Raw genomic sequence first — 16397 nt, 5'->3', positions numbered from 1 at the left:
AGTTAGATTACACATTGTATGAGTTCCTAGCTGCTACAGTTTTGATTTCCAATCTACGTTGGTAGATCCAATGCATAGGCGAAATGTGAGCCATAAAGAAATGCAATAAAGCAGCAAGTCAATTAGACCTTTTGCACTGCGAGCAAATGCAATGTCGGCCCCATTGTCAACTGCGGGCATGCATGTGTCCCATCGAAAGGAACAATAGAGAGGAAAGGGGATCTTACCTTGTTCATCAAGAATATCCCAAAGAACCATCACATGGATTCCGGTCTACTCAACAAAAAGTGGTTAACTTATCTCGGGATTATAATTCGAATTATAATTTTGGAAAAGATAAAAATTATTTTTAAGACACTTTTAGCGCGTGATTTTTAGCACTTAAAAAAGTAATCCAAACGCCCTCAAAGTATAAAATGAAACCCAAACTTAATCCTGAAATATCCCACCATATCCCGCATACCAAACGACCCTAAGAATGACCAAATTCGTTTATTATACTAATCTAATGCGGTAGATGGTAAACTCACTTTTATGGTGCTTAAGATTGATCATTGACTTAGGCAACATTTGTCGTAAGTAATATGGGACATGTATAGTGAACACATGAACAAATTATCGCCTCGGCAAATCTTTTTTTTTTTCCCCACGAGGAATCGTGATGTCTTTCTACGGAATTATGGGTCTCTTTATTAGCTCTTATTTGTGGTGCACAATTTTTTGGAATGTGGGTTGTGATTATGATCGATTCGATAAAAAGGAAGGAATAGTCTGTATTTTTCGTTGGGGATTTTGGGAAAAAAATTGTCTCATATTCCTCTGATTTTTTATAAAAGATATTCAGTGCGTTAGAATAGAAGTTAAAGAGGCTGGTGCTAATCTGATTCCCAATTTTATATTGGTGGTCAATAAAATTCATGAGTTTATAATGACCACCTTTCTTTCCAGTTGTAAGTTTTAGTTTGAGGTGCCAACAGTAACATAGTTGCTTAGTCGTCCTTCCTCTGACATATTACAATATATATATAGGTGCTTTCCATGCCGCCTTTACGTAAAAATCCGGACAAATAAGGGATAGGCAAGAATTAAACTCTAGAAAACAAAGGAAGAGGTTCATCTTTGGCAATATCATATTAAAAGAACAAACTTTGAATCATATATATAAGAACACAATTCAAATATATTATTATTACTCTCAATAAATCGCATAAGAGGAGTTTTTTTGTTGTTCATAATTAGAGTTTTAAATTCAATTATGTTATTCTTTTATTATCAAACTTGTTAGTACATCCGAATATTTTACACAACCACAGATCTTTTTTTAAGGAAATATCTAAATGTATAGGTTTTTTTTTTTTTTTTTTTTTTTTTAAATCTATATGGTTTTTGCTTTACTTTTATATCTAACTAAGAGCCCGTTTGAAACTAGTTCTTTGTTTTAAAATAAACAAAAAAATTTTAAATATTGACTTAATAGGCTCTAAGTTAATTTATATAAGAAAATCCAGTAAAGGTGAATCAAGTTAGCATAAACTTTGTGCATTGAAATTTACAATCTGATGGCTTTATTCGTTTACTCAATTATGCGTATTCAAAATTTGATTAAAAAACGAATTATGATAATATGATGAAATGATAATATCCGTCATGACAGTTTAAATGATAATATGATGAAATGATAATACGATGAACTTACACCGCCGTTTTGTGACTTTTTGTTTTGGTGTAAACTCATATCAAATAAATCAAAATTGAAAATAAAAAAAATCGAACTATATCGAATTAAAGTTTCTCCAAATCATATCTAACAGATCAATGAACTCCCCCCCTACTCAATACAAACTCTTAGGTAGAACTAGCCTTCATCCACTACTTTTAGATCATTTTTTTTTAAAATTATTATTATTTCCCTTGCTGTTAATCTTCCATTCCTTTTCTATTTATGGCAAATTTCATAAAATAGCCAAAAAAGAAGAAGAAAGAAACAAGAGAGGGTGGAAGTAATATTAGGCAGCTGAGTCAGCATTATAAGATCAAAACAGTGACAAAATGCTTCGTGATAATCACGCGTTCTCTGATAGGACTAAAGAACAAATATCCAATGTCTGAATTCACTAGCGCGTGACACTTAAAAGCAAGTATATTTTCCTAAAGGTTAATGTAGATAATAATAGCTTACCCCACACCCTCTGGGCCCTCAGCCCTCAAGTTGTAAGGATCCCAATAATAACCATAAATGAAAAAGGAAAGCAGAAAGATTCCCTTGTGCTTATTTCCCATTTTTTGAAAATTCATTTTATTTTTCTGTTTGGTATAATTTGATATTAATCGTAGCAAAATCCGATAAATGATTTAACTTGGTACTTTGGCATAGAATGAAAATAAACTAATAGATCACTTTATTCTTTTCCTTGTTAGTATGATTTTATTAGGAGAAAAACTCGCTCATTGTATCGTGAATCTAATTCTTTGTTTTACAAAATTTTAAATATTGACTTAATTGCTATAGGGAGGCTTTTGGGTAACTTTTGGAACGAAAACTTTTAGAAAAAGAAATTTTGTGCGTTTTGAAAATTCTTTTTTTTTGGGTGTGTATTATTATTATTATTATTATTATTACTACTATTATTATTATTATTATTATTATTATTATTATTCAGAACACTCTAGCTTGATTAATTCATATACGTGTCGCACTAAATTCATTAAAGGAAAAGACTATTTCTACCCTCATGTACTTTTTGAAAATTCATAACCCTCATGTACTTTTTGAAAATTCATACACCCCTAATAAAATGAAATTTAAGCTATATATTTTCTAACGCAACAACCTCAAGTTGAAAATGTTATTTTAATTGAGGTAAATGCCTATAACTAAAGGTAATGATATGTTTTACGTGATTAACTTAACTATCTAATGGATGAATGAAATTATACCCAAAATATTTTTTGAAATTTAAATTGAAAGTATCTAATTTGAACACTTTATTAGGAGTTGAGATTTTTAATTAGAATATAACATAGTTCAAGTGTTTAAATAAAATATTCTAACAAGTTTAAGAGGGTACGTATGTATTAAGTCTAATTTCTTTCTTACAGATCAGTACATACAACTTAATATAGGGTGGTGGATTGGTTATTATTTTTTATCATATTATCAATTAATAATAATACATAAAGATTTCCTACAATGACCTTTATATGATCTGATTATACAATTATGTAACTTATTAAACTCACTAAAAGCACACAAATAAGACAAAGGTCAACATGATTTTTCTTCATGGTCCAATAGGAACCAAACGACTTGTTGTACTCGATCTACACCGCTACTTTGTCTCTCGACTTTTCTCAAAAAGTGGCACCAAACAGTAACCAACCAACACTTAGCTTCAACAACACACTGTCATCCAAAATTCACTTCACTTTCCACATGTTCCTACTGACTCCAAATACAGTCCTCTCAATTTCAGGATATTACTTTATATACCCCGATTGAATCAAAAAGTGAATCTTGAATACTCCTTTTATGGCCACTGAATAGTCTTTTATTCCTTTCTTGGTATGCCAGAAATGGATCTGTATCTGCTACTTGGGCTTTAAGTTAACAAGTGTTTTCCAAGAACCCCAGTTGAGTACAGCAGAAATCTTGAAGTGGGTATTTTATTGTTTTTTGTGAAAAATGAAGCAAAAAAAGGAGTTACCTCATAGACCCAAGTTGTTAAAATATGTTATATTTGGGATGATTGTGTTCTTGGGTTTGGTTTGTCTTTATAACTGTTCATTTATTGCTCCTGGTCTTCCTAAAGCACGTGGTCATTTGGCTGTTGATGATGGTTCTGATCCAGTTACTAAGATTTCTTACCATAGGCGCGTGGATATGGATATGGAAGATCAAGAACTTGAAGTTCCTAAAAGTATTCCTGTATGCATGTAATTCTTGATTTTATTTGCTAAGTGATGTTTGTAAAGTTTGCATTTTTACAGTGTTTTGTGTTAAGATTTTGATTTGCTTTGTCATTTTAGGTTTGTGATACAAGGTACTCGGAGTTGATACCTTGCCTCGACAGAAATTTGATATACCAGTTGAGGTTGAGGCTTAATTTGACTCTTATGGAACATTATGAGAGGCATTGTCCACCTCCTCATCGTCGTTATAACTGTCTCATCCCCCCTCCAGCTGGTTACAAGGTCAGCAATTGGTTGCTTTTTTCTGCTTTGCTCAGTTTTTTTTGTTAAATGAGGGCTCGTTTGGTTCGAAGACAAGTTATGCCATTATTTCTTATCGACTTTTTAGTTTGTAAAATAACATGCATTGCATACTTTCTAAATAGTGCTGAATAGGGGGTATAAGTATAAGAATAGTACTGGTATTGTTAATGCCATGATTTACTATACTGAATAGGGTGTATAAGTAATACTGGTATTAGTTGTACTAGACCTAAATTTGCAACCAAACATTGTTTTATACCAACATTATTTTACCTATACAGCTTACCAAACGACCCCTGAATGTAGAAAGCCATGAAGGAATCTGGATATTAATGATCTTGAATTGATTCCCTTTATTCAATTTGTTCACACTTGTCTTCATGTGCATTAATGAGGTTACTTTTAGATATTGCTATTGTTATTGTTTCTGTCTAGTTTTGATGCCAAGGAGGTCCTTGTTAGATTTCCAGATCCCGATTAGATGGCCAGCTAGTAGAGACCAAGTGTGGAAAGCAAATATACCCCATACACATCTTGCACAGGAAAAGTCTGACCAAAACTGGATGGTTGTCGATGGTGACAAAATAAAATTCCCTGGTGGAGGAACACATTTCCATTATGGAGCTGACATATACATTGAAGCAATTGCAGGGGTAATTTTAAGCTTAATTTTACTTATGTTGCAGGTTGATTTATTTATACTAATTGCACTAATGTGCTTGTGTAGATGCTCAAATTGCCCGGTGAAAAACTCAGCAATGGCGGAAACATAAGAAATGTTCTTGACGTTGGTTGTGGTGTTGCGAGCTTTGGGGCATATCTTCTTTCCCATGATATTATAGCTATGTCGCTTGCCCCTAATGATGTGCATGAGAATCAAATACAGTTTGCATTGGAAAGGGGAATCCCATCTACACTAGGAGTCTTGGGCACTAAAAGACTACCTTATCCTAGCAGATCATTCGAGTTGGCACATTGTTCACGCTGTAGAATTGATTGGCTCCAAAGAGACGGTATTCTTCTGTTGGAACTTGACAGAGTGCTTAGACCAGGTGGTTATTTTGTGTATTCTTCACCTGAAGCTTATGCGCATGATGCTGAGAATCGAAAAATTTGGAATGCTATGTATGATCTATTAAGAAGAATGTGTTGGAGAGTTGTTTCAAGGAGAGACCAAACTGTGATATGGGCTAAACCTCTGAGTAACAGCTGTTATATGAAGAGAAGTCCCGGGACCCAACCTCCCTTGTGCATGTCTGGTGATGAGCCTGATGAAGTTTGGAATGTACCGATGAAAGCTTGCATCACTTCTTACTCACTGAGTAAGTATGAAACTGTTAATGGTCCATATTCTTTCAATCCATGTCTTGAATGGCTGATCATATGTATGTATCCTTCTGATAACTGATAAAATTTTTTACTTATATTGTGGCGTTAGCTGCTTTTCGCCGTCCATATATGCGATTGTTTTAGAAGTGACAACTTACACTTCATCAAAAAAAAAAAAAAAAAAAAAAAAAAAAAAAAAGGAAACTGAAGTGATAGCTCACATTGAACTGCCATTCTCAGTGATTACTTCTATCAAGGAGATTACAAATACTTAATGTTCTTTTTAATCTGATAAGTTTTCTATTATTTGTTATTGAAGAGGTGCATAAGGAAAAAGGGACAGGGCTAGAACCTTGGCCACGGAGGCTTATGGCTCCGCCGCCTCGCTTGGAGGAAATTGGTGTCACTTGGGACGAATTCCATAAAGACACTGTAAGTTTCTAAAATCAGTGAAGACAGTATTTCTGTTGGATTTATTTAATGATTTCTGTCTCTTGTTCAATTTGTCTATTAACTATTTAATATGTGTCATTTTCCAGAGCGTATGGCATGACAGAGTGGTTGACTATTGGAAGCAGATGAAGTCTGTTATCCAAAAGAACTCGTTTAGGAACGTGATGGACATGAACTCAAACCTCGGTGGGTTTGCAGCTGCACTAAAGGATAAGGACATTTGGGTGATGAATGTTGCGCCTGTAAATATGTCATCAAGATTGAAAATAATTTATGATCGAGGCTTAATTGGAACAGTTCATGACTGGTGCGCTACTTTCCACTCTTTCAGATATTGTTTTCTTTGCATACTCGTTTGCTCTTCCAATGGACAAGAGCAGAATTACTGCTCTGTTTTTGTGGCATATGGTCACCCTATTGCTAACTTCCTACTTTCCCAATCTTAGAAATCCAAAATTCATTCTTATTTATTGCACATCTAGTTGTTCATAATTGGCAGGTTACCAATGATTTATATCGCTCTCTTTTTCTTAATAAATTTACAGTAGAAGAGCTTGAACTTTATAAAATTATGTAAGTTGAGGATGAAATAAAATGGAAATAAATAATGAAGAATTATTAGTGAACGACATATCCTAATCCCGCTTTGCTCCTTTCAAGTTTATCCCCATAGCTTGTTAAGACTTCATGCACTTCTTTATAGATTAAATTCACTTATATCTCAAAAGTTACCAGTTTCAAAAAAAAAAAAATTCACTTATATCTCTCATTCCCCCATCTACAATTCTCAGTGTTGGTGTAATAACTTTAAATTCTTATGTGAAACAGTAAATAGTAACATAGACTTAAGTAGGTGGATGGATAGGAGTTCCGTAACAGATGGAAACAGACATGAAAGTGTTCAACTTTTTGCTCAGTTATAACTAAAAGCAATAAGGCCTTGTATAACCATGCTTTCCAAGAAAAGGAGACTATTCTCAACTACCATGAGAATTTGGTTCTAGTAATTAATGGTTTTGTAGCTTTTATCACCACATTTTTGACATGATAATGAATATGTTCTTCCTTTTACGTAAATGCCTTGTGCCTTATACACCCACCCTTCCATCAAAGTTTCCTCAACCATCCAACTTCCAAGTGCAGTAGAACTACATATCACATTTTGAAAATATTGATTGGAAATTAGTCAATAAGGTGTTGTTTTTAGGAAAATGCTTCATATCAAAATCTGAAACAGAAGGCTGTACTAATCTGTGTTGAATATCTACAGAAAAGGTCAGAATCACGTAAAACACATCTATGAAAGAGGTCAATCTTTTGAAACAACTCAAAGTTGAAAGTAGGTCACGCCTACGGGATGAAAGGAGGAACTAGGGGGGAAACATAAAAGCATTTTTGTTGTTTGCATGATGATGTTTTAGTCTTGCAAAGTATAACTTCTAAGTTGCACCTTCAATTATCCGAGGACTAACCATCATATATAATTAGGTGTGAATCATTTTCAACGTACCCACGCACGTATGACCTACTTCACGCGTGGATGATCCTCTCAGAGATAGAAGATCGAGGCTGCAGCATTGAGGATCTACTTATTGAGATGGACCGCATTATAAGACCAGAAGGATTCATCATTATAAGGGACAAACCTCATATAATAAACTCTGTAAGAAAATTCTTGACCGCGCTAAAATGGGATGGATGGTCATCAGAGGTAGAACCACGGACTGATGCTCTCCCCTTGATCGAAGAAAGAATTTTGATCGTAAGAAAGAAATTTTGGAAGGAGGAATTTACAATATAGTGACGTTTGTTTGGTATGTATTTTTTCTTCGCGAATGGACTTGTGTTTCAGTGCTCCTTGTTTCATTCATGGTCCCATAATGTAGCTACAAGTCATTGCTAGGAACTGGCTGAGGCATCCTCATGGCCAATGTGTTATATATGTCTAATTTATCAATGACACTGGTGGGACTATCTTTCAATATTTTTAACTGATTTTCGGATTGGAAAATTCTGTGTTTCAGGAATGAAAGCTGGATTCTGGATCTCAGTTGATCTATTGTTGGCTTTTGGAACAAAAAGATTGATCCCAAAAGATCAATGTACTATCTGCAAAAGTACAGACTTATGAATATACATCTGCAAAAGAGTAGGGGTGGGGTGTAGTTATGTTTTTCACAGCCATATTTTGTACGTAGTTAACTTGGTCCATAAAATTAGAAAATTAAATATAATCTTATAAAGTAGGTTTTACATATTTAAATATTTGATATAATGGGTTTCCTTGCTTTATTTCTCAATAAAATAATTTCCAGTTGCATCTGTGCTATGTTATAATTTATGCAGTCCAAAAAGGTTATACTAGTTAGAAGTATCATTTTTGTTGTATCTGATCTGAATGGCCAATATACTTGTTACTTTTCTTGGGGATATCAAAGTGCGAGAATCTGAAGTAAAGTTCCTTTATTTGCATTGGGAACTATTTTTTGCCAAAATATTAGATGGTACTCTTTCACAGTAACACTTTAATTGAACTCCAAGTTTATGTTCATGAACCATAGGCGGAGACATAGAGAAGAAAAAATATCCTCTTGTTCTAGGAGAATCAATTTCTTAGCCATGCTTTTCTTAAGTATTTTCTAAATAGTTTTAATATAGAAGTGTAATCTTTTGATTAAAAAAAAAAAAGTGTAATCCTTAATACTACATCTTTATCTATTTTTCACACTTTGGAGAGAAAATCATTTACACCCTGCAACATCCCACTTGTTGAAGTGCATTCACCTAAGGGTTACTTGTAAATATTTTGCGGTTACAAATTTTAATGTTGATTTCATTAAATTTAAATCTTGTATGTTCTCCGTTTATGTGAATTTAATTTAATTTTACTCAATTATAAAGTGAAGAGTGCTTTGACAAATGGTTTGATTATTGTACAAAAAGAGTAGACATCTCGAATACCGTAATCAAACCATCTGTCAAAAAGCATCCTTCACTATAGACTTGAGTAAAATTAAATTAAATTCACCTAAAAACGGAGGAAAATACAAAATTTAAATTTAATGAGATTAGGATTTTTAGCCAAAAAATAGTTATAATTAACCCTTCATAATTTAAAATATTTGCAAGTAACCCTTTACAATTTTATAAAATAAGACATGTTACTTTCAATATGAAATATAACAAAGGTATATCTTTTCGAACAGAGGTTGAATTGATCATCGGAAGGAGAATTAGGCCAAAAATTAAGCTACATTATGGGAAAATCAAACTTCCATCGAAGAAAAGCAAATGAAAGGCTTTCATAAAAATTCTCGTGGAATCAAGAATGACGTTTTCATCCCGTACATGTCAGATCATGGATTAGTAATGTAGTTTTTTTTTTTTTTTTTTTGGATATCAATTAAAGGATATCAATTAAACTCAATAATAAATAGATGCAAATAATACATAGGTAACCAAAACATACATGCCATTTTGCCGCTCATTCAGTTTGCTTCTTCAACAATTCACACAAACCATAATAAGATCACCCAAACAGAGTCCTCGCTCTTCTTTACCATATCGCTACTCCACAAAGCGAATGAAAACTAATTTCATCAATCATTAAAAGGTAAATTTCCATCTTTAAATGCTTTCAAAATTCTACATGAAAATTGCCACTAGTGTTATACATCTATAAATGTTGTATCTCCATCGTCACATATGTCATAATTTTTTCCCGTGAGATTAGTGATTCTCAAGGATATTCATGTAACAATCTTATGAACAGGGGCGGAGCTAGAGGTTCAGAAGGTGGTTCATACAAAACGCTTTCGCTAGTAAATTACGTTGTATGTATAAGGTCAAATGTTTTTTATGTATATATAGTAGATGCTAGGGGCGGAGCCACCTTGGCTTGAGGGGTGTCAAGGGACACCCCTTCGCCGGAAAATTACATTGTATATATAGGTAAAATTTTGGTTTTATAGGTATGTATGCTAGTATTGACACCCCTTAACACAAGTTGAAGGCTTAGCGTAGCGGTTAAGGGGTTGCAAACCTAGGTCACGACATTTCTATATTATTTGACACCCCTTAATATGAATCCTGGCTCCGCCACTGGTAGATGCTGACCTTCTTGGTGAAAATTCTGCCTCCGTCATTGTCAATGAAGACTTCATAATTAAAGTATATGAAGATTCACCGTCTAATGACTATTTTTAGTCTACTTAGAAAGATCATATATAGATAGAATGTGATATTGGACTAGCTGATTGATTGAATTTCATTAGGATTACAAACTCAGAGAACAATCACGTTCATTTTTCCATGACTATTTTAATAACCTCTAGATCATAAATCCATGCCAATGGCATATATTATATTTTTGTTGATCAATGAGACCTATTTGTGTAGGATAGTCCGATCGATGGATTCTCAAATGGCTGCTGCTTTGAGTAGCAGTGTCGAAAATCACTTCTCTCTTCAATCAAATGCAGCCACAGACACTGAACAAGTCGTGTTGAAGGTACCTTTCGTCATTGGTAAGGCTCCACCCTCGTTAGATCTAGGATGGTTTCAACCTTTAAGGTTGTTATCATTGAATCCATTGCACTTTTGATATATGAGTTCAAAACTAATGTGTTAGACAATTTAGTACCTTTTCACATGTATATCTATGTCCATAATTGAAAATATGAGGTAAGTTAAACCCATAAAGTGTATGGTGGATCCACCTCTCACCCTCGCGTACTATCTCGGACACACAGTGCATTACTTTTCATGTAGGAATGTTTTGATTGAACAGGACTACACTGTATTTAGTGCTATGAAGGGCAAATAACAATTTTTTTTCGTTCCTGTTGTTTGATAATATGACTGGATAAGTATTGAAAGATGGGAGTGCTTGCCGTATCTTTCTATATGCACTTAAATGTGAAAATAAGTTAATGTCTATAGCTCGAATAGAGTGGAACAGATATAGATAATTTGTGTAGCTGAGATCAACTAGTTTGGGACCGATGTATCATTGATAGATTGGTATCGAGTGACTGAAATAAGCTGATGTTGACCCTTGTATGCCTGAGATCTTTTATATCCAATTGGTATTTCATTTTTATCCATGCATTCTTTGTAATCATTTAGAAATGATTGACATTCTGAAGGTGTTGCTGGAGGGACTGCATCTGGCAAAACAACTGTTTGCGATATGATTATTTCACAGCTTCAGAATCAACGAGTCGTACTGATCAGTCAAGTAATATCTTCTTAACTTTTCTATCTGCTACTACTGCTCAGCATTCACACTTTCACTTTGTAATCTGAGAATTACCTCTGATGTCCTATTCAATCCTATTTATATGTCTTTTGACCATAAACAATTGGTATTCTGGAAAGTTTGCATTCTTGTCATACATTACTCTTCATCATCTTCTAACACTTGATCAACCTAATTTTAACTTTCAGGAAGCATTCTATCATCCATTAACTGCACAGCAGTTAGAGAAAGTTCATGACTACAACTTTGATCATCCTGGTAGGTAACTAATTTTGAAGTTTCAAACTAGATAGTAAACATTGCTTGAATAGGTTCTCTATTGAACACTTTCTAAAGTTTGCTCGTTTAATCCTGCTTTCTTTTCAGATGCCTTTAATACAGAGCTTCTGCTTTCGTGTATGGAAAAATTAAAACATGGACGAGCAATTCACATTCCTAATTATGATTTCAAGTGCCATAGGAGCATCGAACCAGCCCGTGTGGTAATAAACTCATCTTCCCTGACCAAAGATTTAAGTTGACATTCTTGCTAAGCACTTTTGACCTTACCCCAAAGCTTCAAATCATGCATGAATACCAGTCAGGATATAGAACTGTGCATCTGATGTCTGTGAATTTTACATCTTACTAAGAAGTTATCTCCTGAATACATCACTTGCAATGTATTGCGTCCTCAGGCTATGATGCTGCCAGTTTCCATTTCTAAGTGTTGGAAACTGTATAAAATATAGGAAAACCATTCTTTTATAGGTTCAATCAAATAAAATGAAAATCTGTTTAAACCATAACCGTGTAACAGTTCACATTGAAGTCATGATTACTGAAGTTGTTGCAGTCAGTTAAATGTATCAGCATGGTTTTCGTATTTTGCTTTTGCAACTTCATCTTGAAGTTTCAAACTTCAAATGCAGATGATTCTCTAACACATTTTGTAATCAAATGCAGGTCAATCCCTCAGATGTGATCATTTTAGATGGAATTCTTATTCTACATGATCCTCGTGTACGTGATCTCATGAACATGAAGATCTTTGTTGATTCAGGTTCTTCTCTAACTGACCTTTTAACGTCCCTCCCTTATCCCCAAACAGGAAGTGAGAAAGAAGACAGCTGCTTACTTGATATTTTGTGGTCCACTCTTTACCCCTATTCTTGCTTTTGTAATTGGAAATGAAGTATTCTAATTTGAGAGCACTTTAGGACATGTTTCCAACTTTCCATATTTCTCCCTAAACTGTTATTGAATTCATGAATGCAGACTCTGATGTGCGGCTGGCCAGGAGGATACGGCGGGATACTGTTGAGAGGAACAGAAACATCCAATACGTGCTAGATCAAGTAAGCAGTTTTTTGCACTTAAGTCTCCTTTTGGATTTTCTGTTGCTCCTTATTGTATGACTGGTTATCAATTTAGCAGTTCTTTTTCACTTTAAGACTCCTTTCTGGATTAGAAACCTGGAAATAAGGCCAGTTATCTGCCATGACAAGTTAAAATACACTGATAGAATAAAAACACTTTACACTATCATAAGTTACATCCCTGAGAAAATTAATGTGCATCATATTTGTATACGAATTGCAGTCAGCTTTGATTCTACAGATAGCTCCTCTGATCAGAGGTTAAGGAATTTGTATTAGCAAGTCCTTTTGGACCACTAATTACACGGACAATCTGCTATGTGGTCCTGTAATTTACCTGTGTTACCAAATGATGTCAATAGAGACATGTTTACCCAGTTAAACAATTCAATGTAACGTGACGTTTAATCAGAATATTGAATATGTATACTTATCAACATCAGGAAGCTGTTGATCTTTTAATGACTCACAAAAGTTTGGGTTCTCTATTACTTGATCCATTTGAAATTTTAAATTCGTCAAGCTGATTAAGTTATTTGACATGCAGTATGCAAAATATGTTAAACCTGGTTTCGAGGACTTTATTCATCCAACAAAGAAACATGCTGATGTAATAATTCCACGAGGAGCAGATAATGATGTTGCGATCGACTTGATAGTTGAACATATTCGTACAAAGCTGGGACAGCACGATCTTTGCAAAATATATTCGAATGTATTTGTTATATATTCTACATTTCAGGTATGTATCTCTTCAGATTGTCTTCTTGCGCCAATTCAAGTACTGGACATTTTTGAATATGCTAAGTTTCTTGATCTGTGCTTCAATATTCTTGAAGACTAAGGTAGAGTTCCATAACACTTGTCCTTTTTCTAGATACGTGGGATGCATACGCTTGTACGAAACGCAAAAACAACCAAGCATGACTTTGTTTTTTATGCTGATCGCCTTATTCGCTTGGTATGATTGTTTTTATCGCATGTCAATGAATTCTGTTTTCAGCATGTTGTAAACACGTTTATTTCCTCATATTTTAGGTTGTGGAGCATGGTCTTGGTCACCTTCCCTTTACTGAGAAGCAGATAATCACTCCTACAGGTCACTTTCCTATTATCATTTGCTTCCATTTAAAGAAGGCACAAAAAATGACTAAAGATTAATGATTTTGGTGCCCCTTTCCAGAAGTCTTTCTTAATCAAACTCGGAAATATGTTAGTTCAAAAATATAATCAGATCACTTAATAAGTCAACTGCACCTAATTGTCTACTCTAAACATGGGTTGATAACTTAAAAAGACGGTGAAGACTCAATGAGTTGGCAACCGGAGGAGGCCGGAGGGTTGAGCAGGAGATGCTGCTTTTCACATATATATTTCAGGAGCACAAGCAGTGTTACATATCTATAAACACTGGCAATGTAAATAAATTTAACATCCTCATTTCAATTTAACTGATTTTTAGCAGGTTATTATTTTATTTTCCTGATTATCATATGAAGCTTGCTATAAAGAGTTACTTTCTGTAAAAATTTATGAATAGGAACTTGGTGAAAGAATTGTCTTTTCCTCTTTTGCAGGATCTGTTTATAGTGGAGTCGTTTTCTGTAAACGCTTGTGTGGAGTTTCGATCATTAGAAGGTAGTCATTTCATACTCTATTATAGTATGGGTAGCATTTACAGCACAGATATATATATATATATATATATATCCCAGGCGGAATCTGTTCCGTATAACACCCAGTTATCAATAGTGCCTGTCATTCAAATGCCTCTCCGATAATAGTACCATTAAACAAACTGAAAGATGACATGGTTTGCCTTGGAGCAGTGGAGAAAGCATGGAAAATGCATTGCGAGCTTGCTGCAAGGGAATCAAAATCGGCAAAATTCTAATCCACGGGGAGGGTAAAAGTGGCAGGCAGGTTAGTCATACCAATTACCAGCTTCATTTCATTTTTGTGTTCCCCTTGTCCCCATTATAGTCTAAATGCTTCAATCCCTAGAACAAGAAAAAGAGAACATGTCAGAACAGAGAAATGTGGTACTGCAAAAACTTGTTTAAAGAAAGAACCGTTTCTTTAGACGAGCTACATTGTGTCTTTCCTTAATGTAAAAGTTGTTTTTATTAAAAAAAAAATAGCGTGCAATAAAGTACAAAAATATGACTGCATTATGCACATGCGCAAAGAGTTGTTTACAATGCATACAGACAATTTCTCCTGACTCAAACTTGTACTCTTGCTCGCACTTTTAAAAATCTCCAACAACAGAGAATTTATACTAGAAGAACATAAAGAAAAATGCAGTTTCTTACTGATCACAGCAACATTACAGTTGATCTACGAGAAGCTACCCTCAGATATCGCAAGCCGCCATGTTTTGCTGCTTGATCCAGTACTTGCTTCAGGTTAGATACGCTTTGCTTCTATCAATCAATAAATTTCTGAATATATAACTTTGTCCACTAACCAATGAATTGCTAATTACTGTTCAGGGAATTCCGCAGTGAAAGCTATTTCTGTGCTGCTTAGTAAAGGTGTACCGGAGTCTAATATCGTTTTCTTAAACCTTATATCAGTGAGTAATCATACTTAACATTGTGAAACTCAAAGCCCATAGTAGTTTCTGTCAGATAGTTTATCATAGTACTTCCTCTGGTCCCAATTATTAAGAAAATGTTTTTTGAAAACCAAGAAGTCATTTATTACTATCATTTTTTCCACTCTGCCTTTCCTGCTAGTGGAGTGTAATTAAACGAGACGTTTAAGGAGAAAAAAAGGTAGTTTAGACAAATACTCTTATGATTAAGGCTATTAAATGTTTCTTTTTAAGGGGTATGTAAAAATGTTAAAAGACGGAAGGAGTATTTTGTAGTCAGATAGTTTTGAATATATTAATTACTCATGCAGGCCCCTGAGGGATTACATACTGTATGCAACAAATATCCAAGATTGAAGATTGTGACATCAGAGATTGACACAACCCTTAACAAGGACCTGCATGTGATTCCTGGTATGGGAGAATTTGGAGATCGTTATTTTGGTACTGGTAGTCGAGTTACTCCTTCATAGCATCATCCCTGCAAGCTTGGAGAGGACATAGATATACTCTATCCCTCTTTTACCTGGGATGGAATTATATTGCTCATAATTTAATTAACTGTGGGTTGATCTTAAATAATCCACAGAAATTTTGTAATAACTTTTGTAACATTTTCCTTAACACACAATATTAGCCATAAAGAATTTGCGCTATCTTCCCTTTTTTTAATTAGAAAGAGCGAGGTCGTATTTATTCAAGGGGATGAAAGAATTGTAAAAGAATCACAAGATTTTGTGATCGGAGAGGTGTCTGTTAAGCATGGCCATAGAGTTGTAATTGGATTTTTTTTTTTTTTTTTGCACCTGATATAGAAATGTCTGTTATAACTTCTGTAAGACGTGTTCTTTTTAAGTTTTATCGTTATAACAGCATATTCTTCTCCCCTTTCGTGCAGTTCCCTTTTCCCCCTCTTCCTTCCTTCCATCCCTCATGTTTAAAGCAACCATCCGAAAAGAAGAAGTTTATTCTTTTCTCATTTGACTTTCCCTTGTCCTTCTTTTTATTGATTTTCCACGTGATGTCTGGTATCTGCCTTGGGGTCCCGATTAATTCGGACTCACGCCGCGTAAGGTCCATTAAAGGGGAGGACGCTCCCTACCAAGATTTTTTCCATTCCTCCCGCATGCATATACCTCCGAGCAAGGGAAGAAAAGCATATGATAATTCCACCATTACATAGCTC

The 16397-nt window shown here is 34.4% G+C and overlaps 2 protein-coding genes across 5 annotated transcripts; both read left to right on the top strand.

The window, feature by feature from the left end:
* Positions 1 to 3378: 3378 nt before the first annotated feature.
* On the top strand, positions 3379 to 8316 carry LOC132038022 (probable methyltransferase PMT9). 3 transcript variants are annotated; one of them, XM_059428750.1, is made up of 8 exons: positions 3379 to 3925; positions 4027 to 4191; positions 4683 to 4865; positions 4940 to 5534; positions 5861 to 5973; positions 6081 to 6301; positions 7483 to 7808; positions 8019 to 8316. In XM_059428750.1, the coding sequence occupies exons 1-7, from the start codon at positions 3683 to 3685 to the stop codon at positions 7793 to 7795; spliced, it is 1833 nt and encodes a 610-aa protein (XP_059284733.1). In that variant the 5' UTR covers positions 3379 to 3682; the 3' UTR covers positions 7796 to 7808; positions 8019 to 8316. The 3 variants fall into 3 exon arrangements, with proteins under 3 accessions (XP_059284733.1, XP_059284729.1, XP_059284740.1); XM_059428746.1 differs by lacking the exon at positions 8019 to 8316 and having other exon boundaries at positions 7483 to 7985; XM_059428757.1 differs by lacking the exon at positions 8019 to 8316 and having other exon boundaries at positions 3796 to 3933; positions 7483 to 7985.
* A 668-nt stretch (positions 8317 to 8984) lies between these two features.
* On the top strand, positions 8985 to 16004 carry LOC132038035 (uridine kinase-like protein 5). Of its 2 annotated transcripts, none has more exons than XM_059428767.1 (15): positions 8985 to 9815; positions 10398 to 10520; positions 11142 to 11233; positions 11443 to 11512; positions 11621 to 11736; positions 12200 to 12296; positions 12512 to 12591; positions 13160 to 13354; positions 13490 to 13573; positions 13651 to 13711; positions 14190 to 14250; positions 14442 to 14535; positions 14948 to 15020; positions 15108 to 15190; positions 15523 to 16004. In XM_059428767.1, exons 2-15 carry the CDS (start codon positions 10406 to 10408, stop codon positions 15682 to 15684), a joined length of 1383 nt encoding a protein of 460 aa, XP_059284750.1. In that variant the 5' UTR covers positions 8985 to 9815; positions 10398 to 10405; the 3' UTR covers positions 15685 to 16004. The 2 variants fall into 2 exon arrangements, with proteins under 2 accessions (XP_059284750.1, XP_059284745.1); XM_059428762.1 differs by having other exon boundaries at positions 10393 to 10520.
* The last annotated feature ends 393 nt before the right edge of the window (positions 16005 to 16397 follow it).

The sequence above is a fragment of the Lycium ferocissimum genome, chromosome 2, assembly GCF_029784015.1.
Source record: "Lycium ferocissimum isolate CSIRO_LF1 chromosome 2, AGI_CSIRO_Lferr_CH_V1, whole genome shotgun sequence".
NCBI lineage: Eukaryota > Viridiplantae > Streptophyta > Magnoliopsida > Solanales > Solanaceae > Lycium > Lycium ferocissimum.
Note: the sequence above shows the minus strand (reverse complement) of the source record. Positions and strands in the feature narration are given on the sequence as shown.